Here is a 24,152-nt window from a genome sequence, read left to right as displayed (position 1 = left end):
TTTGTTCGGGGTTCATACAGTTCATATTGAAACATATCCAGCTGTCTGGTCAAAGGAGTCCAAAGGCTTTTCTGGTGCCCTGAGTGACCTTCTTCCACATGACAAAACATTCATGTCACCAAAACTCAGGCAGTTTTTTTGCTCTCAGTGATCCTCATTTTCCCCATTTGTCCAAACAAGAGACTAACTCTCCAGGGCTCCCTGGTATCGTGACTATTCCACGATTGTATGTGTCTCTGATTTCTCCACATAAAAGGGGGATTATGTTTGTCCTCTGGAGGTGGGAATCCTAAGGCAGATTTGGCCTTAATCTCATGAAGAGCTTTTGAAATCCTGGGGTGGTTTAGTTAGGATGAGTCTATGCTGGGAGATGGCCAGCTTCCTGACCTTGGCACTATGTGAGCAAGGGCAGGTCTGAAATGAGGGAGAAGAGGGGTCTTAGGCCAGTGACCACTTAACCCTGCCAGGGTTGATGGGGGCAGCTCCTTAGGAGAAAGGAGGGGAAGTCCCTAAGGGACAGGGTGGGCACAAGGGAATCCACAACTCCAGTTAATGAACACCTTCTTGGGCCCCCAGGCTTGCGATTGGTATTTAACAAATACCACTCATTCTCAAGAAAACAGCAGAGGATTTCTAGTTGAGGAAACTCAGACTCAGGAGAAGTGAGTTGCTCAAGGTCACACAGAATGGAGTGGTGAGACAGGTGATCCAGGTAAGTCTAACGTCAAGGTCACTTCCCCAACTCCCTAAGAACTACCTCCAGTCCAACCTAACGCCTTAGGGTCAGCACCACGTGGCAAATGGCTTTATACTTTTGCCGCATGACGTCAGCGGCCACACCGACCAATCCAGGAACTCCATGCTTCCCCTCCCCTGAGCGCCCGGAGTCTATCAGGAGCTGCCCTAGGCTGGGCGTCCCAGGCTGGCCGCACCTGCAGCTCCCGCCCCTTCCCGGTTGCGACAGTCGGGCTGTTGTGCTGGGTCCTGCCCGCCGCCCCAGAGATTGGCAGTTGTCTGCACCAATTAGAGGACCTCCCGAGGGGAGGGCGGGGCCTCGCATCAGAGTTGCCCTGTCAGTGCAGGTGGAGGCCCCCGGCGGGGCAAAGTGGCAGGAACCTCTTAAAGGGAGAGAGTCGCGGAGAGCGAGGACGCGGCCCGGCCCGGCCTGGCCAGGTCCCTGCCAGGTCTCTCCCCTGTGCAGCCCAGGTGAGTCTGGACCGCCTTAGGGGGTGGCCCCCGATGCCTGGGAGGGACAAGGTTTAGGACCCAGTAGCCCGCTCCCAAGGGCCGGGGCCATCCCGGGAGCGGCGAGCCGAGGGTCACGGAATCCCCGGCGTGAGTGCTGGAGGTCCTGGGCTGCATGCTCCGAACTTGAGGTCCCCAGGGGTTCTGGAGTCTCAAAGTTGAGGGTGCGCGGAGCTCGGGAGACGGCGTGCAGGAGCTCGCTCCGGAACCGGAGTCCCGTCGTGGGTGTCCGCAGCGGGTCTCTGCGCCGTGGCGCAGCCCCAGGCCGTCCGGCCAGCCCCGCCCTGCGCACCCCGCGGGCTCCTGGCGGCCTAGAGGACGGTGGGAGGGGGACCCTGGGAACCCCGCTCGGGTCCTTACGTAACTGACTGAGGTTCTGGACCCCGGCACCCGCGAGGTGCGACCCTGGCTCCGCTCGTCAGGGTGGCCCTTGGGTCGCCGCCCGGACGCACGCACTCGCGTCCAGGCTGGGACTTCCTCTGCCTCAGGTCTCCTGGTCTGCTCGGGGCCAGGCTCCTACTCTGCCATTTCGGGGTTCCCTGTCTAACATATTTCCCTGTCTGCCCTCCGTGCTTCCCCAAGAGTTGTCTTCAAGCCGCACTTCCCTGCAGGCCCCACCTCTTTGGGGAGGACCGGACCCCCGCAGCCCTGCGGGCTGGAGGCGGGGACTTGTTCCGATGGACCCCAGGCTGAATCTGCTGAGAGAGGCGCGGGAGGGGACGAAACCTCATGGGTTGTGTAGTTATTTCAGGGCCCTTGGATGCCTCTGGGAGGGGGTGCATGTAAGCGATAGCCCCTTCTCTTCCCCTGGAGCCTTCTCCCAAACGTAGAGGCTTGGGGAGAATGGCTGGTCGGGGTGGGCTTTAGGGCAGCTGGGAGTTCCAGGGATAGCTGCTTGGTGCCAAGTCAGGGTCGGGTCCTCAGCTATTGAAGGGGAGAGGGAGAGGCCAGAGCACTGTGGCAGACCCTCTTCTCCCCCAACACCAGTAAATTCTCGTCTCCACGTCCACACCCGGGCTCGGGCCCTGGAGGTCGATGCTGGCAGGGAGCTGGGCTGGGCTGGGGAAGGGAGGCCAGACTTGCTTGGGGATAGGAGGAAGAGAAGTAGAAACAGCAGACATTGTGTTTAAGGAGCACCTGTTGGGGTTACTTCTTGCCATCAAGACCCTCTTAAGCCAGAGACAGACCCCAGAAATAGCTTTCCGTGGCAGCCCCTGGTCCCTGCTGCTGTTGGGTGAACAGAAACAAGGTGTTAGAGCAAGTTGTGAGGTGGGAACGGGGGAGGGAGATTGCAGAAGGAGGCGCAAGGTCTGGGAAGAAAGGGAACCAGACACTATAGGGAACAGAGAGGGAGGGTACTGTCAGAACCACACAGGTTTTACACGCAGAAGAACGAGGTTTGAGTCCCGGGCCAGCTGTTACTGTGTGACCTTGCCTAAGTCACTTGCCCTCTCCCAGCCCCTTTCGCCAATAATCTGGACCTTACAGGCATCAGATGAATCAAAAAGTCTGCAGGGGCCGGACTGGTGGCTGGTATGAGAACACACCAGTGTGGGGTGTTTTGAGAAGGGAATGGAGTGGAGGTCAGGGGTGGGGGTGGGTGGGACCTGAGGTTTCCCTGTGTATACAGGAGATTTAGTCGGCGCCTGCTAGGTCCCAGCAACATGGGACTTGGGTGGAGTGGCTGATGTGTGGGTGGCACCCCACACCCGGGCAGTCTCCTGATCAACATGTCCCTGCACTGTCTGGACCAGGCTGACTTCCCTCTGTGGGCCCTGGGTACCCACAGACGATCCTAGGACTACCAGGTTGCCCCACCTAGAGGCCGGTGGGGATGAGGCAGAGCCTGCACTGGCTCCGCAGTGGACCCTGGCCAGGAGCCTGGCTGGCTGGGTAGGAATATCCCAGGCTGGCTGGGAAGATGCTGACTCGGAGCAGGCCCAGCACTCTGTGAGCTGGAGCTAGGCCCAGCTGAGAGGACCCGGGTGCAGGGTGAGACAGAGGCTAGGGTGGGGGTCAGGAGAGAAAATACAAAGAGAGAGGCCTAGCAAGGGCCCTCAGACTGAAGACAGAAAACCTCATTTGGTTGTTTCCTAAGCCTCCTGAGCACCTACTATGTGCCATCCAGGTTTCCTAGCAACAGAACTGGATAGGGCACTCACATAGGCCTCATTGCCAAGGCTGTAGTGGCTGAGATCTGTTGGGTTTGCCGATTGGGTTCGTATGACAGGTTGGTGTGTGTGTATATGAGTGCATGTGCTTGTGTGTGTGTGTTCAGAATTTCCCCAGGGCCTACAGTTTATCATAGAGCAGGATTCCATCCTTTCATAGTCTGTGGACCAGGTACTTTTCCTCCTGGATCTCAGTTTCACTTTATACTATGGAGAGGGAAATGAGCCTATGGTCTCTGTGTGTCCTAGCATTCCTGTATTGGTGACTTTAAATATATATATATATAATTTTATTTATTTTTATTTTATTTGCATTGGTGCTTTTGCCTGCATGTATGTCTATGTGAAGGTGTCAGATCTTGGAGTTGTCAGCTGCCATGTGGGTGCTGGGAATTGAACCTGGGTCCCCGGGTCCTCTGGAAGAGCAGTCAGTGCTCTTAACGCTGAGCCATCTCTGTAGCCCTGTGTTGGTGACTTTTGACAGTAGAAAATGATCATGCTTCATGAACTGGTTTAGAACTTAGACTCATAACTGTGTGAGGAGATAGAATGGGATTAGACTGAGGCTGTATGTAGTGAGCCCACAGACCCTGTTTTTGGCCTTGTTCTGTAATTAGTTAGGGCCATTGCCTATTTACTGTTCTAAGGTTGTGTGTAGCATTAACTCACTTAATCCTTAGCACCTCATGAAGCATCACCCTTGTTTCATAGGAGTTCATGGGGGCAAACTGCCTTGACCAAAGCCACACAGCTATGAAGTGGCCGGCTTGGGATTTGAACTTAGAGCCAACTCCAAAGCCCTATCTTCCCTAAGACAGGAAGCCTTCATTTCACAGTACTCCATCCCCACTGAGATACTTCCATTCCTCAGTCCTAACCTATAGAAAGTGCCTAACGACTTCTGGATCGAGCTCTGAGCTCGGGATGTTTGAGCCGGGGATCTGGAAACAGGTTGGAGAAAGTTAGGGGACCTGTACATCGCAGGGCCCACTGGGGTTTATTCAGACTGTCTGGTGCAAGAGCTGGAAAGTCATCTTGGATCCATCTGGGGCCTCAGTTTCCTCATCTGTAACATGTGGATTCGAGTGAATGTAAACATCGCTCAACCTATAGATGAGTGGCTGAGGTCAGCTATAGGGATAGACCAGGGGTCATGGTGCCAACGACTGAGCCTGGAGAGGTAGGTGGTTTCAGGAGCAGCTTGTGTCCTAAAGCTGGCTGCTGGACAATGACAGTTTCAGAGGGAAGAGGTCAAAGGCTTGTCTGGACTGCAGCCAGCACTGCTGAGACCCCGCGGGAGAAATGAGGGGAATCTAGACGACATAATCCACGTGAACGTGACCTTTACTCACTTCAGTAGGCTGGAGACCCAAATGATGCCACCAAGGACACACAGGGAGTTCCTTCACCCTCTGTCCTTGTCTGTAAAATGGAAACAGTAACGATTTCACAGTCACAGTGTTCTGGGTGACTGTGAAGAGCAAGCTGGAATGGCTGTAGAATTGGGAGACTATGGTGGCTGGTCATTTTTCAGTCCAAAGCTGCAGTACCGGGTGTGTTTGTGGGGAGGGGCACTTGCCATAGCCCTGATGAACTTCTCATGGTGGGGACCTGCTGGAGAACACCCTCAGGTGAACAGCAGTGCTTACAGAGCCATTGAAGCACCCAGGCATTGTGCCCAGACTTCACTTCTTATCTCCCTCGGTCCCAACAGCAGCATTCCTATTGGGAATATGGTGGCCTCACCCACTCGAGGTCCCTCCAAGGCCCCTGCCTACAGCCCTTTGTAGTCATAGCGGCTACAGGTTATGAACAAATTGTATGCCAAGCATTGTTCAAAAAGGTTCTCATAGGTGAACTCTTAGACTCCTGCCTAGCCCTAAGTTGTGGATCTGGATGCTGCTCCGTATGTTTCAGGTAAGTGAAGGAGGCATGGAGAAATTAGGAAATCTCCCGAATGATACCAGTGGTAGAGCTGTAAATGGTAGAGGCAGGATTTGACCCAGGTACTTATGGTCGCCTTGATGCATGCATTACAGCAGTAATTTAGGGAATTTACACCTCCACGCTGCACTGTAGGTTCATAAGGTTAAGGCCCTGTCTGACTTCAGGCTGCATTCCCAGTACCTGGCACCTGGTGATGCTATGGATGTCCATAGGAGACTGGGCCCAGATGATAGCTTCCTGGATAGTATCTGGTCATCAGAGTGCCAGAGGCACCCCGGGTGGTCGGGGAGGCAGGTTCCCCACTGGCCCAGGTCTAGCTGATCAGGACCCCAGAGTTTGGTATTTGTGCCGTGTCTCACTCTGTCTTTTGTTTCCATGTGCCACTGTGACGATGGTTCCACTGTCTCTCCCTGACTGGCTGTGTGACCACAACGGCTACTTCTGGGTAAGTACTGCTTTGACGTAAGCGGCCGTTCTGTGCCATTCTGATGCATGCATGTGCCTCTGGGGCCACCGGGAGGCACAAGAGGTCAGGGCAGAAGTGCTGAGAGAAGGTACTCTCTGGAGTTAAGATAGTGAGTCATTTCTTTCTTGATATTTGACATAATGGGTAGTGATTCGGGGGTGGCCTGACAAAGACCCAGAGGGCTTTAGGGCAGATGGCTTGGAATAGTCCTTACTCTGCCACTTACAAATGGGTGGCTCTTTGTACCACAGTTTCACGTCTGCAAAAGGAGAATATTGATATCTTCTAGATATATGTATTTGCTCCTGTATACACAGGCCCCACCAGGGCAGGGGTTTTGTTCATCTGTTCCACGGCTGTGTCTCTAGCACCAAGGACAGAATGGCATGTAGTAGGTGCTCAGTTGACATTTCTGAATGAATGAAGACATTTGTTGAGGCTCTACTAGGTACCCCGCCATGTGCTGTGTGTTGAACTAAATGAACAGTTAGTGGATACAAAATATCCACTATCTTTGAGGCTCAGAAAATGTAAGATGGATACAAAATGTCCACTATCTTTGAGGCTCAGAGAATGTGAGACCCTTATCTTATTGCACAATTGTGAATTCTTTAGCAGCTGTGAAAAGCAACTGGACCTCCTGGGAGGGTGGGCCTGGCAAAGCCTTTGCTTTCTTCTGATGGGAAACTTCCCAAGGGGCAGTCGGGAAGGTTTGGCCTGAAGGTGGGAGGGGTGAGGAGGGATTCTAAGTTATTGTCATTTTCCTAGTGGTGGACCCTTGGGCAAGTGGTAGCTGGATCTTGTGACCTCATCTGTGACATACATATCACAAGACTTTCCCCCAGTGGGTGTGGGAAGGAGCATCCAGAAGCAGCCCAGCATGAGGCTGATCAGTAATATTTGGCTTCCTCAGCCTAGGCTCCTTCTGGAAGAGGGTTCAGAGAAGTGTTCATCCTTTTGGCTCCTTACTCCTAATTTTAACTCTTATTAGCTGGGCTGGAATCCAGGGTTCAGGAGTCCCCGAATGCCCCTGCACTGGAATGCGGACTGGGCTCTGCCTGGTGTGATTGACTGTGTGACCTGGCTCTGTGGCCCTTCTTAGCCTTGGTGGCCTGGCCTGTGAAACAGGGTTAATAAATGACTCTTCCCTCGGAGAGTTGTTTGACTCGAATAGACAGGTAGATAAGCATAGCATTATTGCTCACGTGGCTTTAGCTGGGGGAAGGGCTGTAGCAGTCTTTCTTTTGGGCTACCAACCAGCTCCCAAACCAGGACATGGAGACTTATTATTAATTATGAATGCTTGGCCTTATCTTATGTTTGTCCCACTAGTTCTTGTAACTTAAATTAACCTGGTTCTATTCATTTACGTTTTGCCTCAGGGTTTTTTACCTTTCATTCTGTATGTTCTACTCTGTTGCTGGCTGGTATCTCCTGCTCTTTCTCACTCGTTCTCTTCTCTCTCTCTCTCTCTCTCTCTCTCTCACACACACACACACACACACACACACACACCATACACACACACACCTCTTGAGTCTAGATTCCTCCTCCTACTTATTCTCTCTGCCCACCAACCCCACCTATCCCTCTCCTGCCTAGCTATTGGCTGTTCAGTTTTTTTTTATTAGACCAATCAGGTGCCTTAGGCAGGCAAAGCAACACATCTTTACATCATTAAACAAATGCAGCATGAACAAATGTAACACACCTTTACATAGTTAAAGAATCATTGCACAACACAGACAAATGTAACACTTCTTTGCCTAGTTAAAGTAATATTCCACAACAAAGGATCCTGGAGAATTTTGTCCCCCTAAGTATAGGTGTCCTGAGAAGTTCAAGTCATATGTATCACTGCCAATTATCTTATTTTTCCATATTCTGGTTTTTTGCTGCTTTATTTTAATCCTTTCATTTTAACTTATTTTTAAAATTTATTTCTAAATTTTAAATTGTATTATTATCATTATCATTATTATTATTATGTGTGTGTGTGTGTGTGTGTGTGTGTGTGTGTGTGAGAGAGAGAGAGAGAGAGAGAGAGAGAGAGAGAGAGAGAACATGTGCATGTGTGTGAATGAGGGAGTCAGGATGATTCTGGGTCACAGCACACATGGGGAAGTCAGAGGACAAGTTTTGGGAACTTGCTCCCTTCCCTGTGGATTGAACTCGGGTCCTTGGGCACGTGCCTTACCCACTGAGCCCATCTCTCTCACTGGCCCTGTCTGCTCCTCCAGGCACATGACCTCTTGTCTTCCTCCCAGTGACCTTTTTTTCCTACACAAAATATTGATTTTTATTTTATGTGTATTAGTGTTTTGTCTGCATGTATGTCTGTGCATACCATGTGTGCCTGCTGCTTTCGGAGGCCAGAAGAGCGTGTCAGATCCTCTGGAACTGGAGTTACAGACTGTTGTGAGCTCCCATGTGGGTGCTGGGAATCACACCCAGGACCTCTGAAAGAGCAGCCAGTGCTCTTAACCCCAAGCCATGTTATCCCCCCTAAAAAGCAGTACTGTGTCAGTGTCCTCTCTGTCCACCTCTGGTATCCAGCTGCAGGCTGGTGTGAGCGGAGCTGCTGCGCTAAGTTCCAGGAGGTGAGATTATAGAAAGCAGGAGGCTGCTGGGCAGCACAGTGGCCATAGGTCAGACAGACCTGGCTGTGAACCCAGCCCCGAGTGCTTACTAGTTGTGTGCCCTTAGGCAAGATAGCTTCTTGGAGCCTCAGTTTCCCTATCTGTTAAATGAGGACAATAAAACAACTCCTTCCCTCCTAGGGTTCTTGTGAGGATGAAATAACCAGGCACACACTGAGCACCCAATAAATGGTGGTAATGGTTGTTATTACTATAATTATGATTATGGGCATCGTTCTGAGAATGTAAAGATGTCCCTCTTGGGACAGTAGAAATCAGGTCTGGGAGGGCACTGCTGGGAGCAAGTGGATAGCAATCTAGTTTGACAGGTTCCAAAAGGTACATGGAGGGGAAAGGGGGTGGGGAGGTGGCTTCATAGAGGTAAGAATGCGCCTCCATTTCCTAGCCACCTGCTTTTTCTGGTGCCCAGTCTGTGCCAGGTCCCATGCTGGTGTGGGGCTAGAGGGACTCTGTGTGGACCCTTTCCTCTGCCTCTGGGGGAGCTCAGTGTCTAATTGGGCTGAAGGGCCCTCAAAGCACTGTATCCAGCTTTGACTGACGCTGAAGTGTGAATAGGTGATCTTAGGCAGAGGCTAGGAGAAAGGAAGGCTATTCCTCCGGAGGAACTGTGCATGCCAAGATGTGGAACGGTACCAGCACCTGGGGAAATGCCCCTCCCAAGACAGGCTCGGGAGAATCGGAGACCTGACCCCAGGGCAGTGGGAGCCATTGGATGTAACACAAGGAGAACAGAGTCAGGGCCATCTGTTTAGGGGAGGAGTGTTGTGATATTGGCCTGGGAACTGTGCCACGCAGCAGCGGGAGATGTCAGATCTGTGTAGGAGGCAGGGTCAGGGGGGCATAATGATGGACTGCAGTGGACAGGCAAGCGAGGACCGAGCTGAGAGAGGCCTTGGAGCCTGGGGTGATTTGGATCCAGGGGATGCTTTGGCTGAGGGGTGTACCTGAGCAGGGGAGACAGAGCAGGAGTAGGGAAGGAAGCCACTTAGCTGTGTCTCAGCACCTTCCCTCTTGGACGCCATGTCTGAGCTGGACATCGAGGCTCGGTTTCTGGCCCCCAGGACTTATCCTCCTGTCTTGGGGATTCCTTTGTGTGGTTCTGGTGGGTCTGGCTGGGATATGCGCTCCTAGTGTAGGTGCCTGACATGGTCTGTGTGGTACAGAGAAACCCTGGGCTCTAGGCCTGTCCATGTCAGCCTCTCCCTTACCCTCCTTTTCCTTGAATGCAAGCACATAAAAACCTGTTTTGTGTCTCTCTCAGATTCAGGGGTGAAAGACTAGAGACAATGAATCTCTATGGAGCATGGGCTTGGGTTAGAGTCTAGGGGCAGAGACTGGGACTCCCACGAGTTCCTGCCCCGGGTGCGGAGTGAGCCCAGAGCATCAGGGCGACTCCTAGGACTCAGGGAAGAATGAAGAGCTAGATGATGTGAGCTCTCTAGTGGAGGGAACAGCTTTGTGGGTACTGTGTACAGCATGTGTAAAAGGCTTCAGACATGTCATGTGCTCAGGGTGGATGCACACTGTGGTGTGGCTGGGGCAGAAAGGGGAGGTAGAGATGGGAGGTGAAGCTGGGAAGGCAAGTGAGGTGGCACTGTGTGGAGTTTGGGGGCTGACTTCTGACTCCTCATGCCTTTCTGAACCCCCACTTCCTGAGATAGCTTGGGCCTTTTTTTTTTTTTTTTTTTTTTTGGTTTTTCGAGACAGGGTTTCTCTGCGTAGCTTTGCACCTTTCCTGGAGCTCACTTGGTAGCCCAGGCTGGCCTCGAACTCACAGAGATCCGCCTGGCTCTGCCTCCCGAGTGCTGGGATTAAAGGCGTGCGCCACCAACGCCCGGCCAGGCCTTTTTTAACCTGTTCAAATTTCATTTCTCTGCCTCTCCCCCTTCCAATCCCCACCCCCAGTGGTCCCCTTTAGGCCAACAGTTTGGGTTCTCTGCCAGCCCTGTCACTGACAAGCTCTGTGGGCTCCAGGCACTGTGGCCCCCCGCTCTGTGTCTTAGTTCCCGCCTCAGGGAAATGGGGACGTGCTGGCCTTCCTCAGAGAGCGGGTCAGAGGCCTCAGTGGGTGATCCCTGAGAACTGGTCCAGTGTCTACACTGTGCAACCACACGCAAGAGCTCTAATGAAATTGTCACGAAAGCTCTCCACCTCCTGGTCCCCACCCGTGGCTTCCCCTGCCTGTCCTGGCAGCCACGCTGGCCACAAAGGAAGGAAAGGAGGAAGAAACAAGTTTGAGTCTCCAGGGGGGCCCTGGCCTTCTGCCAAGATGGCTCCCCTCCTGCTCCTTGACCCCGCCTTGGCCTCAGGCCCAAGGACTCTTAGTCCTGAGGCCTGGGTACCCTCTGTTCCTTACCCTAGATGACCCTCTCTGGTTGGAGGCCAAAGCCAGCAGTAGTCCGGAAACATGGACAAATATTTAGGAAATTAGTAGCTTTCTTTTTTCCCCCCTGGAAGTTGATGACCCTTTCTTCTGGCATGGAGATGGGAGTTAGGTGAGAAAGTCTGTGTCTCGGAAGGCCATGGCTAGTGCAGCCCTGGATGGTCAGCTTGGTGTGGGGGTCAGTGTTCTGGCAGGGGCTGTAACTCTCTGGATGCCCTGCTCTGGCCCTGGCTTTCCCTTTGAGCCTCGGTTTCCTCTGCCGTGGAACAGGGCTGATCTTGCTGTGAGGAAGGCTAACAGTGAAGAGGAAGCTCCAGTAACCCCTCGAGAGTGGGTCCCTGCTGCCATTGCTATTTGGGAGATAGTCTGACTCTGTAGCCCAGGCTTCTCTTCAGCTCATAGCAATCCTCCTGCCTCAGCCTCTTGAGTTCTAGGATTACAAACTTCTACCTCTTAAACTTCTACCCTATCCCATCTGCAGTTTAATATGGTTCCTTTTTGGATTTGCTGTGTGTGTATCTGGTGTGTGTGTGTGTGTGTGTGTGTGTGTGTGTTGTATATGTATGTGGTAGAAGTGCATGCCTGTATGTGTGTGTGAAGGCCAGAGGAGGATGTCAGGTATCCTGTATAAGTCTCTATCTTATACCTTTGAAGCAGGGTCTCTCTCTGAGTGCAGAGCTCTCATTGTTCATCTAGGCTGGAAACCAGCAAGCCCCAGTGACCCTCCTGTCCCTGTCCCATCTCACAATAGTACTGAAGTTATAGGAGCACCCAGACCATGCTCACCTTATTATGTAGATGCTGGATATGAACTCAGATCCTCATGGCTGGACAGCAAATGCTCTTAACCATTGAGCCATCTCTCTAGTCCCTCTTTTAGAATTTTGAGACAGGGTCTAGACATGTATTCTAGGCTGGTTTGGTACTCTCTGCATAGCCCAGGCTATCCTTGAACTCTCCTACTCTTGCCTCAAATTCCTGAGCGCTGAGATTACAGGCACGTGCCACCGTGCCTGTCTGATAGGTTTCTTGTTGAATAAATGAAACCCGATGAGCCAGTTTTGAAGTCAGAGGCTCAGCATCTTGGCCCTCTCTCTCGGTTGGCTGGGATATCATAGCTTCACCCACGACAGTTTCCCTTCTGCAGCCTCCCCTGATGAGGGGCCACTGTGCACAGTGGCAGATAGTAGAGAGGGTCCTGCTCTGTCCAGGCTAAGGGGACAGAGATGGACTATGGTGAGTTCCTTGGAACCGACCTTTGGGAGTAAGGATGACACAGACCTCTGCAGAGGCCAGAAAGGCTTCCAAGAGAACCCCTGGCCTGCAACCCCAAGTGCAGCAGGGTGCAGGCTGCATCGGCTTTTCCAGCTCTTCCTCTGCCAGGCTTTAGGGGTCACTAGGTTCTCTGCCTCTGCTTTGATTTATGAAAGGAGGGTATGGAGTGGTCGTAGGTCCCTGATACATGGTAGGTTTAGAAGTAGATACCTGGGGGTCGGGGTGTAGCTCAGTTAGTAGGGTGCTTGCCTAGCATGCATGAAGACTTGGGTTGGATTCCCAGCATCCCCAGCACCTCCAGCATCACATGAGCCCAATGGGGCATAGTGACCCCAAGCCTGTGATCCCAGCACTCTGGAGGTGGAGGCAAGAGGATCAGAAGTTCAAGGTTAACTTCATTTACATAGTGAGTTTGAGGCCAGCCTGAGCTACAGGAGACCCTGTTTAAATCCCAGCCTCAGGGCTGGAGAGATGGCTGAGTGGTTAAGAGCTCTTATTGCTCTTGCAGATGACCAAGATTCTCAGCACCCATATGGTGATTCACAACCCTCTGTAACTCTGGCTCCAGGGGATCCAATGCCCTCTTCTGACCTCTGTGGGTACCAGTTACGGATGTGGTCGCATATGGTACATATCCACCTATCCATCCATCCATCCATCCATCCACACATCCTTCTATCCATCCAAAACACTTACACATAGAGTAAGAATAAAAAAAAAAATCCAGCTGGGGAGTGGTGGCGTACATCTTTAATCCATGTGCTCAGGAGGTAGAAGGAGGTGGATCTCTGAGTTCAAGGCCAGCCTGGTCTACAGAGTGAGTTCCAGGACAGCCAGAGCTGCACAGGGAAACCCTGTCTCAAAACAAACAAGCAAACCAACCCCAGCCCCACCACTCACTGGCACGGGGCCTCCAGCCTCTGCTTGACCTCAGTGAGTCTCAGCTTTCCTTATGAAGGGGGAAGCAGATTCGCGCCTTCCCACGGATGAGGTGGACACCGCGTTGTATAATCCGTGTGAAGTGGTTAATCCACGCTGACACACTGGGATGACTACTGTCTGGTAGCTAGTAGATGCCAGGAAGAGAAAAGGCTAGTCAGAAAACAGTTCATTGAGTTCAGGGAGCCACCCTTGGTGGCATTTGTCCATTCACTTACCCAGCTCACAGTTGGGATTTCCAGAGACAGAGCGGAGGAAGGAGGAGCAAAGCAGAGAGTCAGATAGCAAAGACCTCCACCCCTGCCACAAGCTTAAGGGAGTGGAAGCACACAGTGCCCACTGGTCGGTGTCTGCCCTCCTCCCCGCTCTTAATGATGGGGCTTATACTCTCAGGCATACTTCACCCTGGGGCCTTTGCGCTGGATAGTTCTGGAACATTCAACCTTCTATAGCTATAATACCCTTTGGTCTTACTGTCTCATCTTAAATTTTTGTTTCAATGTCTTCTTCCTAATAAGGCTTTTCCTGATTATCTGACTTAAAATTGAGATAGTGGGGCAGGAGAGGCCGCTCAGCAGTTCAGAGTGGGTCCTGCTCTTGCAGAGGACCCAAATTCAGTTCCCAGATTTTTTTTTTTTTAATTTTTAATTTATTTTATAATTTAATTTTTAAATCAAGTGATTTAAAACTGCCTTAACTCCAGCTCCAGGGGATTCATTGCACAAACCACCCCACCATCAATTACACATAATTTAAACAAATCTTTTTTTTTTGATACAGGATCTTTCTATATAGCCCTGGCTGTCCTAGAACTTGCTCTGTAGACCAGGCTGGCTTCCAGCTCACAGAGATCCGCCTGCCTCTGCCTCCTGAGTGCTGGGATTAAAGGCGTGCGCCATCACACCCACCTAAACACTATTCCTTCTCTGAACTTTGACACCAGTTCACCTCCTTCCTTGCCTTCTCTATATCACTGATCACTCTAATCTACTGTCCTTTACAGATTATTTACTTATTTTCTGTTTTCCCTCATTGGAATGTAAGCCTGGTGATGGTGGTGGCTTTTGCCTACTCAGTGATTCATACTGTGTACATGGAACAGCACATAGTGGGTGTTTAATAACTGTCTGAGTGTATTGATGAGTAAACGAAGCCTTCTTTCTGTGTAGGTTTCAAATGTTGGGTGTGTAGTAGATTCTCAGTAAATGACCACATGAGAGTGTTCATGACCCCAGGGAAAATGAGTCCTCATTCCCCTGTCCATTTGCCAGATAATACTTTGGCTGGATCAACTCTGAGGCCCTTTTGCTTCTGATATTTTCTGCCAGGACATCAGTTTCAGTTGGAGTGTCCAAGTCTTTTGTTACTAAGTCTGAGCTATGCAGAATTTCTAGTTGGGGCTGTTTGGCTGTTGGGCCCACAATGGTTATTATGTCATTATTGGTAATTAGCACGTAGGCCCACATGATGGAGTTTTTGTTTTTTCAGCAGAAATCCTAGCAGACAGCTGCGTTAGTGAGTGGGTACCCAGCTCCCAGCTCTGAGCCAACAACTTAGGGAGATGAAGATGGAGGTTTCCAAAGCAGGAGACTCGTGGGTCACCAGCTCAGCGGCTGTCTCCCTGGACAGCATCTTGCAGCATTTCTCCCCAGGACTCTCTGCTTCCTAGGCCTAGCCTGGTATAGTGGGGGCCCTCACACTCCTATGGGATTGATTGGCTATGGGGCTTCCAAATACACATGTTCAGATACTCAGGATTCAGCAGTTACGAAAAGAAAAAATAACACTGGATTTAAAACCAGGATTGTGGGGGTAGGGGTGCAACTCAGTGATAGAGCCCCTGTTTCGTATACACAAGGCCCTGGTGTGGGTCCCCAGCACTGTAAAACAAACTGGTATCTGCTGGATATGCCTTTGTGGTTGAGGGTGCATGCTCGTCTCACAGAGGATCAGAATTCAGTTCCTAGCACCCATTTCCAGCGGCTTATAACCTTTTGTGACTCCAGCTTCAGAGGATCTGGCATTCTGTTCTGGCCTCCAAAGGCGCACTTGCATGCTCTCTCTCTCTCTCTCTCTCTCTCTCTCTCTCTCTCTCTCTCTCTCTCTCTTTCTCTCTCTCTCTCTCAATAAATCTAAAGAAACACAAAGATGGAGCCGAGGTTAGGTCTTCTTAGCTGACTTTCTGGGCTACACTGTAGGCAAACAGGACTTCTTCCTAGGCCTCTGTGTTCACATCTGTCAGGCAGGATAAGGATGGCTGCTTGGCTTCACTGGGAAAGAGGCAGGGAAGTGTAATGGGCAAGGACTGGAGAAGTCATACAAGCAATTACATTCCTTCCTGCTGTGAGGATAAACTACCACACAGTTGATTTCAGTTCCTAAAGTTAGAAAATGTGGTTATTTGTGCCCTCTCCGGAGGTGAGTGTGAAGTTTACTAGGAGAATGTGAGTACAGCATTGAGGCTTGTCTGTCTTTGCTTGGAATTATCCCAGAGCCCATCGTGGAAATGACTCGCAGCAGGGCGAGGCTGAGGTAGAGCCTTACTAGCTGAGGAAACTGGGCAAATTTCCTGCTTCTGCTTCATCTGTAAACGGGAGGTAGCCCTGCCTTCCTCAGGAGGCTGCTGCTGAGGCGTGGTGACATTGCATATGACACTTGGGCACTGAGGTTGCCACATGCCACCCCACTCTACAGATAAGGAGGGTGGGGAGGTGACAGAGCATGTTGATGGTAGAGCTTTGGTTTGAACCCAGTGTCCTTGCCTCAGAACCCCACAGTCTTCTTACCTCTTCCTGCCGTCACCCACACGTGAGATGATGCTGTCGCTGTTACTTTATTGACGGGGACTCATCTTGCTCCTGCTGGCATCCCCAGACCTGTACAAAAGAGGAGTTCGATGTGGGTGTTCACTTCTGCGAGGCGTTTGCCTTGACTGGAGGGTTCTTTCTGTGTGGTCTATAACAGGTTTAAATTAAAAGTCAAGTTGGGTTGATACCAGCACTCAGGACCCAGAGGCAGGTGGATCTCCATGAGTTTGAGGCCAGTCTGATCTACATAGCAAGTTCCAGGCCAGACAAAGCTATATATCAAAACCTTGTCTCAAAAAACCGATGTCCCCCAACCCCCCAAAAAAACAATAGCAACAAAAAAAAAAAAAAAACAAAAAAAAAAAAAAAAAAAAAACAACTCAAAACAAAAGTCCTGGGCTGGAGTTATGGTTCAGTGTGAGACTGCTTACTTACTATTCATGCAGAGGACCAGGGTTTAGTTTCCAGCACCTACATCAGGTGACCTAAAACTACCTGTAACCCCAGTTCAGGTACCCTCTTCTGACCTCTGCAGGTTTCCACGTGCATAAATGATGTACATACACTCATGCAGGCATACATACATACATATATATGTATGTATACACATAAATATTTTTAAAATCATTTTTATGTGTATGAATGTTTTGCCTGTATGCATGTTTGTATACCACATATGTGCCTGGTGTCAACAGAGTTCAGAGAGGGTGTTGGGTCCCCAGAACTGGAGTTACAGATGGTTTGAGCTACTATGTGGGTACTGGGAACTGAGCCCAGGTCCTCAGTAAGAGCAACAAATGCTTTTCACTGCTAAGCCTTCTTTCCAGCCTCCTAAATATTTTTTTTAAGTCTTACTTAGGGCAAAGTGATAGTATATGCCTGTAATCCTAGTACTTGGGAGGTGGAGATAGGCAGATCAGGGTTTGATGCTGGCAAGACCTTGCCTCAAAAAAGAAGAAAAATCTGGCATGGTGCAGGGTGGTGCTTTGTAATCTGCAGAACTCTTGCACACCTCATTTACTTACTTATTTAGCTAGCTATCTAGCTATTTATTTTGGTTTTTTGAGACAGGGCTTTTCTGTATAGTTTTGGTGCCTGTCCTGGATCAGGCTGGCCTCGAACTCACAGAGATCCGCCTGGCTCTACCTCTTGAGTGCTGAGATTAAAGGTGTGCGCCACTACTGCCCAGCTATTTTTTTTTTTTAAAGATTTATTTATTTATTATGTATACAGTGCTCTGCCTGCATGCATGCTGGCAGGCCAGAAGAGGGCACCAGATCACATTACAGATGGTTGTGAGCCACCATGTAGTTGCTGGGAATTGAACTCAGGACCTCTGGAAGAGCAGCCAGTGCTCTTAACCACTGAACCATCTCTCCAGCCTGCATACCTCATTTTACCCTTCTGGCCACCCTGTGAGACAGCCTGGTAAACAAAGTCACCTCCATCTGACTGGTGAGGGAGCCAGACATTGGAGGACGTGGTGCAGACTGAATCTTTATGTCTCCACAGAATTCTTAGGTGTTTGCAGATGGAGCCCCTGGATGGTAGGTAGGGTTGAAGATCATGAAGGTGATGCCCTCATGACAGGATTAGTTCCCTTATGAGAACAAATGTCAGAAAGGTCACTCTGCCATGTGGGGACACAGGAAGAGGGACTTCACCAGGACTATGCTGGCATCCTGATCTTGAACTTGTAGCTTCCCGAAATGTGAGAAAATCCATCCTGTTGTTTTAACCATCTAGTTTATGCCCCTCCCCTGCTTTTTGGTGTTTGGTGCTGGAGATTGAATCCAGGGCCATGAATATGCCTGGCCAGTGCTCTGCCACTAAGTGACATTTCCAGCCCCATTCTTACTGCTTTTAATAATAAATTATCTTTAAGGCTTTTTTCTTTTTCTAAATATTTACCTATTTCTTTATTGACTCATGCTTGTTCCTGTGGAGGTCAGAGGACATTTTGTGGGAGTCGGTTCTCAACTTCCCTGATGGTAGCTTCTGAGGATCCAACTCAGGATGTCAGGTCTGGCTGGGAGCATCCCTGCAGAGCTGTCTCATGAACCTTGTCTCTAAGCTTCTTCCAGCTCAGCTATTTCTAGGCTACATGGCTATAGAATTTAGCTTGCTCTGCAGCTCTGAAGAATGAATATAGATGGACTTGGAAAGAAGCAGTGAATAGAAATCCGTATAATCGCTTGAGTTCTGTCACCACAGTGTGGGGACTGCCAGCACTTCAGAAGTCACACGATCAAATTTCAGAAGATTGAAGGTTGTAGCTCATTGGTAGGCTCTCTTATTGTTTCCGTCTCCCTCACTGACACACCCCCAGCCACACCATGGAAAAGCCTGGAAACTGAAGTCAGCTAAGTGTTCTCTGGGTGGCTGAGGGGCTGTCCTGCCTCTCAGCACTCTAGACACCTGATCACTCCCCTCCGCTCCCTGTTTCCTTCTCTCTTGTTCCTGTCTCAGTTGAGGGCTGAGCCAGGCCCACGTTACCAGCTTTAGACGGGCCTCGGTGAGCAGGTGTCGTGCGGCCCCTCTCCCTGTCCCTGGCAAACCTCCTAGGACAAGGGACTTTCCTGCTCTTGGGAGAGCTATACAGTGGGTTAAGCCTGAGTGAGCTGGAGGCTTTGCTGGATCAGGGTCACTGGGCTCATTCTGGCTTTGGGAGAAGAGGATTGGGGAGGGTCATGGGAGGTCAGATCTTGGTTCCTTTTTTAGATGTCTCAGGGCTGCAATCAGAAGTAGGACCAACAGCTTTTCTCCAGGGTCTTGGCTAGATATTTTTTTTGTTGTTGTTGTTTTTGTTTTTTCGAGATAGGGTTCCTTTTGTGTAGTTCTGGCTGTCCTGGAACTCACTCTGTAGCCCAGGCTGGCCTTGAACTCACAGCGATCCACCTGCCTTTGCCTCCTAAGTGCTGGGAATAAAGGCGTGTGCCACTCCTGCCTGGCTTAATTACTTTCTTGAGAGCAATATGAGGATGGTGGCATAATTTCTTCACATGTAATTGACACTAATAATTCTTTGAAGGGTTGCTATTAGGCTAAATGCAATAACACACACAACTTTTAGCATGTGTTTAATATATTCTAAATCCCTCATAAATGTAGTTGTTTTTTTTTTTTTTTTGGGTGGGGGTGCAGAGGTGTTGAGGCAAAGTCTATATGGCACAGGCTGGCCTTGAACTCATTTTGTACCCTCAAATTTACAACCCTCTGCAGGCATGTGCCAGTATGTCCATTTATTATTGTATATGTGTTTGTATGTGCATGTGTGCATGGGCATTTGTGGTGTTGGGGACCAAGTCCTTGTGCATGCTAGGCAAACATCCTGCCACTAAGCTACATCTTGTCCCCAATCGTTACTATTTTTTAATCGTAAAATATTATTAGTATTGTTTTAGTACTGGAACCAAGGGCCTTGTGAGACTGTGTAAGCACTTTATCACTGAGTTATTGCCCTAGTGCTCTTTTTATATTTTGAGAAAGAGTTCTATTAAGTTGCCCAGGTTGGTCTCAAACTCACTTTGTAGCCCAGAAAGATCTTGAAATTTTGATCCTTTATGCCTTAGTTACCCGAATGGCTATGATTATAGACCTGCACTACCAATTCTTGCTTTAAAATAAATTATTTTAAAGGTCTCTTTCAGCTCAGATCTCCCTAGGTTTTCTGGTTGCAGTTTTTACTTCTGTTTTGAAACAGTTCTCACTCTCTGGCTTAGCTGGCCTCAGACACATTATCTTCCTGCCTCAGCTTTCCCTGTGGCAGAACTACATGCAGATACCATCATGCCTGGCTGGTCTTAGAATTTAATTTGGCCTCCAGCTTTGTAGAATAAATATAGCTGGACTTAAAAAGAAAGCTGTGAGTAGAGACCTATAGTAAGGGTTGGAAAATGTGGGTTCAAGCGTGGACTCTGTTGTCACTGTGCTGTGTGACCTTTGGACAAGTGCGTTGCAGTCCTCAAGTCCATTTCTCAAAATGCTCAAAAGTTAGTAGCTTGGGCTTGGTGGTCTCTAAAGGCCTAATTAGCAATAGGTGTGGGTGAGCCAGCCCCGATGTTGTGAGCATGGGAGAGTTGTCCCCACCACTCATCTGTCTTGTGGCAGCATGGTGGGGGGAGAGATGCCCGCCCCATCAATGCCTGAGGCAGGTGGGAGAGCTGGCCCTGAGGTCATGAGAATGGGAGAGCTCTCCCTATCCTCCATCAGCTGCAGCACTCAGGAGAGTGGTCCCTACACCTTGCCTGGACAACACAGTAGAGCTGGCTTTGAAGATGTAGGTGTGGGAGATCCGACCCTGAGGACATGAAAGCCAGAGAACCGGCCCGCCCCCTTGCTCATAGCTGCAAAGAGTGAACTCACCAGGGCAATGCCAGAGAGCCCACCCTGGTGGTAAAGACAGGGGAGAGCTGGCGGGCTGAGCAGCCCTGTAACTAACGACCCAGTCCCAGAACCTGGGTTATGTGTTGACTCTCCACCACAACCACCCCATCTGTGATCAGCAGGAGCATGGGAGGTGGCTGGGGGCAGGGGGCAGTCCTGTGGACCCAGGGCTACAGACTCCCCATGACACAGGATGTCCAGGAAGAGTCCCATTGAGGGCCCAGCGGTGATGGCGCAGCAGAGACCAGGGACCTTGAACAAGACCAATGATCCTTTTTGATAAATGCCTGCATGTAAAAATATATGGATAAGGGGAGAAACAAACAAATAAAACAATAGGTGAACCTCCAGCTTTTTAAAATCCCGTTTGGATGTGGGTGCATGTGTGTGTGGAGGCAGAGGACAACCTGTGGGGATCAAACTCAGGTCACGAGACCTGGTGGCAAGCACCTGTATCTGCCGAGCCTTCTTGTTGCCTCCTCTCCCTTTAACCGGACTCCTTAAACTGTGGATGGCAACCCCAGATAGGATTGCGTAATTAAATAGGTGTCATGAAAAACTGGGCAATGGTAGGAGACGTCAGAACCCTTAACGACCAGAAGTCCGTTTCAAAACCAGATGCACCGGAATTGGAGTGTTGTTGGCATTCCTTGTCTGTGTTGCAGTGTGCAACTCCATCGTAGCCTTGGTTCTGAACAGCTGGCAGGTTTACTGTGCCCATGCCATGCCAGTGAGTGCTGCCCGAGACACCTGGGCTCAGACTTGAGACTTCAGTGTGATATAAACTGCAGTATTTTGAATTCTCCATACCAAGTTTTCTGTTCTGATAGAGACATTCTGCTTTAGTTACAGAAAATAAAAGTTTTTTAATATTTCCCCACATTATTCCTCGGCATGTAAAGATCAAGTCAGTGTATCTAGCTAAGGGTGTGGTGGCATATGCTTGTAATTCCAGCACTCAGAAGGCAGAGGTAAGAGGGTTCCTGCAAGTCTTAGGCCAGTGTGGTCTCCCAAGCTCCTCCAAATCAGTATTTGTTTGGATTGTATTATGTTTTAAGGTATGATTTTTTTTTCCTAGACATGATTTTTCTGTGTATGTAGCCCTGGCTGTCATGGAACTTGCTCTGTAGACCAGGCTGGCCTCGAACCCACAGAGATCCCCCTGCCTCTGCTTTCTGGGATTAAAGGCGTGCCCCACCACTCTCAGCCATAGAAAACTTTTAAAGAGGATTTTAAAAAATATTTATTTTATTTTTTAGATTAAAAAACATATTCGTGTATAAGTGTTTTGCTTGTATGTATGTATGCATACCTGGTATCTGAGGTGGTCAGAAGAGGGCATCAGATCTCCTGGAACTGGAGTTTGTGAGCTGCCATGTAGGTGGTGATAACTGACTCCAATACCTCTGCAAGGGCCACAAGTGCTTTTAACTACTGAATCATCTCTCTAGCCCCAGATTTCTTTTATTTTTAAAATTATGTGAATGTGTCTGTGTGTGGGTATGTGCATATGAATGCAGGTACCTGCAGAGGCCAGAAGAGGGCACTGAATCCTTGGAGCTGGAGTAACAGGGTTTGTGAGCCCCCCCCCCCCAAAGGGTCCTGGGAACCAAATGCTGGTCTTCTGTAAGAACAAAAAGTGCTCTTAACCACTTGAGCCATCTCTCCAGCCACTTAAGAGAAGTTTTAATAAGAAAAGTACGCTCTGTCAAAGAGGGAAAACATGCTTTGTGTTTCCCAACACAGAAGATAAGATATTGTACAAAGGTATTGCATCTGGTAGCTTCTTTTGCCTTTGTTTCAGAAAGACAGAAATAGGCAGCCTTGTGTTGTTTAATTAAAAGAAATAACACGCTATGTTTAACGTACCCTTAAAAAATAATCACAGGTACAATTTGCATAAAAGGATAGTTGTTGAGCATCATTTATGAGAGAAGAAAACAGGAAGCAACCTAACTTTACCACAAGAGGGTTAAGTAAATTACAGAACATCTATAGCATTGTTTAAAAGATGATCATTTAAATGTTTGCAATCTATTGTGAAGTGAAAAGTCAGCTCCAAAGAATACATTTTAAAATAAACAAACAAACAAAATCAACTCTTCCTGCCCAGCACTCAGGAGGCAGAACAGATCTCTGTGAGTTCTACATCAGCCAAGGCTACATAGGGAGACCCAGTCTCAAAAACAGCAAAACCAAAAATACTGGAGGCTGAGGGACTGAGGAGCTGTTCAGTGGGTAAAGTGCTTGCCATATTTGTATGTGGACCTGAGTTTGATTTCCAGCAGCCATGTAAAAGCTGGGATGTGGGGGTGTGTGTTTGTAATCTCAGTGCTGGGGTGGGGTGAGGTGGGGGTAATAGAAGGCAGAGACAGGTGGATCCCAGGGGCTCACTGGCCAGCCAGTCTACCCAAAATGGTGAGTTCCAGGTTCAGTGATAGACCATGTCTTAAGAAAACAAAACAAGGTGGAAAGGTGAGGAAGACATCTGGCCTTCACAGGCACAAATAAGCATGGATGAGTGCCACACAAAAAAACAAAAAAGAATTAGCCAGGGCATATGAAATTGGTGATATTTAATAATCTGTAACCTTAAAGTCAGCAATTTCCCATTATTTAATTTGACATGTGTAAGTGAAAATGTGTGCATGTATAAATATGTGTGTGTGCCCATGTGTGAAAGGTATTCACAGGGAAAGTCTTACATCGGAACCTTGTGGTAGTTACATTTCTGACTGGTGATTAGTTACATTACTTTATGGTGATTTATATTTTTATTTAATCACACTTATTCTTAACTGTAGTTTCTAAAATTCAAGTACGCTTAATAAAAATATTCCCTTAGAAAGACATTCTTTTTGTAGTAATAGTAATTTCCACCCCAGTATAGTTTGTCTACTTAACCATTTGTGTTTATAAGGCCTAAAATAGCCAGGCTTGTGCTCCTAGCTACTCAGGAGGCTGAGACAGGAGAATTGCTTCAAGTTATAGGCCAACCTGGGCTATAGAGTGAGACCCTATCTCAGTGGCAGGATGGTTGCCTAGCATATGCGAGCCCCTAGTTTCAAATAAAATAGCGTAATAAATAGTGTAAGTTTGATGGCAAGGAGAATCTGGGATGCGTGTTCTGCTCTGTGTGCCTTTGGTGCCAGGGCTGGTTTTCACTCTGTAATGACTGTTCAGAACATTTAGCTGACATGCCCAGCTTTTCAAAGCCCGCCACAACAGATGAACATTCTCCATGAGCCCTATCACCAGGGCTTCAGGCCAGCTGGGTCCCTAATCCGCCCCCGTCCCAGATTTGAGCATGGGTCAGACTCCAACTTTCCCCCCTCCCTCTTCCTTCCAATCTCATCTCTTCCAGGTCACTGGTGGCCTCGTCTCCCCTTCCTGGCTCTCCCCACTGGTCATCACCTAATTTCACTATCCCATTTCACCCTATTTCATGCAGCTGGTGTATGTGTTTGCTGGAGCTCAGTTTGCAATGGGAAAGGATTAAGACCCTTTCATGCTAATTTTTTTCTTTTTTTTTTTTTAATCTTAGAGCTCTTGACTGCTCCTGGGGCTAACCGACAGCTCACAGGGTCCCTTATTCCCTAGAAAGGAGCAGGGCTGTAATGGGGAGGTAGTGATGGGGCTCAGCTGGCAGATGGGATAGAGATGGTCCTGAGGGATCCTATCCTGGGCCTTGGAGCATGGCACAGCCACCACCCAGATGTGAGCATGGAGCCAAAAGTGTTTCTGCCTAGGAAATTAGCCTCAGAGATGGTGCTTGGGACCTTTACCCTTGGTACCCGATGGGAATTTCTGCAGGGTGAGCTGGGACTGGATGTCTGGCTCAGCAGATGGGCCCAGGAGTAAGGCTAGTTTCTT

General features: G+C 49.3%; 1 protein-coding gene across 23 annotated transcripts in view; it reads left to right on the top strand.

The window, feature by feature from the left end:
- Positions 1-806: 806 nt before the first annotated feature.
- Positions 807-24,152, top strand: part of Epb41 (erythrocyte membrane protein band 4.1) — a 160,506-nt gene continuing 137,160 nt past the window's right edge. For 8 of the 23 annotated variants that reach the window (XM_037202985.1, XM_037202991.1, XM_037202987.1 and 5 more), the window contains exon 1: positions 1,065-1,206. Coding sequence is in view for 1 of the 23 variants with exons in the window: in XM_037203000.1 (XP_037058895.1) it covers positions 822-1,206 (385 nt within the window). In the remaining 22 variants the exon portion in view is untranslated. Of the gene's footprint in view, positions 1,207-5,594; positions 5,809-24,152 lie in introns of those variants that run through there. The other 15 variants (XM_037202992.1, XM_037202990.1, XM_037202999.1 and 12 more) reach the window with 7 other exon arrangements.

This window comes from Peromyscus leucopus, chromosome 2 (genome assembly GCF_004664715.2).
Source record: "Peromyscus leucopus breed LL Stock chromosome 2, UCI_PerLeu_2.1, whole genome shotgun sequence".
In the NCBI taxonomy this organism is placed as follows: domain Eukaryota; kingdom Metazoa; phylum Chordata; class Mammalia; order Rodentia; family Cricetidae; genus Peromyscus; species Peromyscus leucopus.
This window is presented reverse-complemented; position numbering and strand designations above follow the sequence as displayed.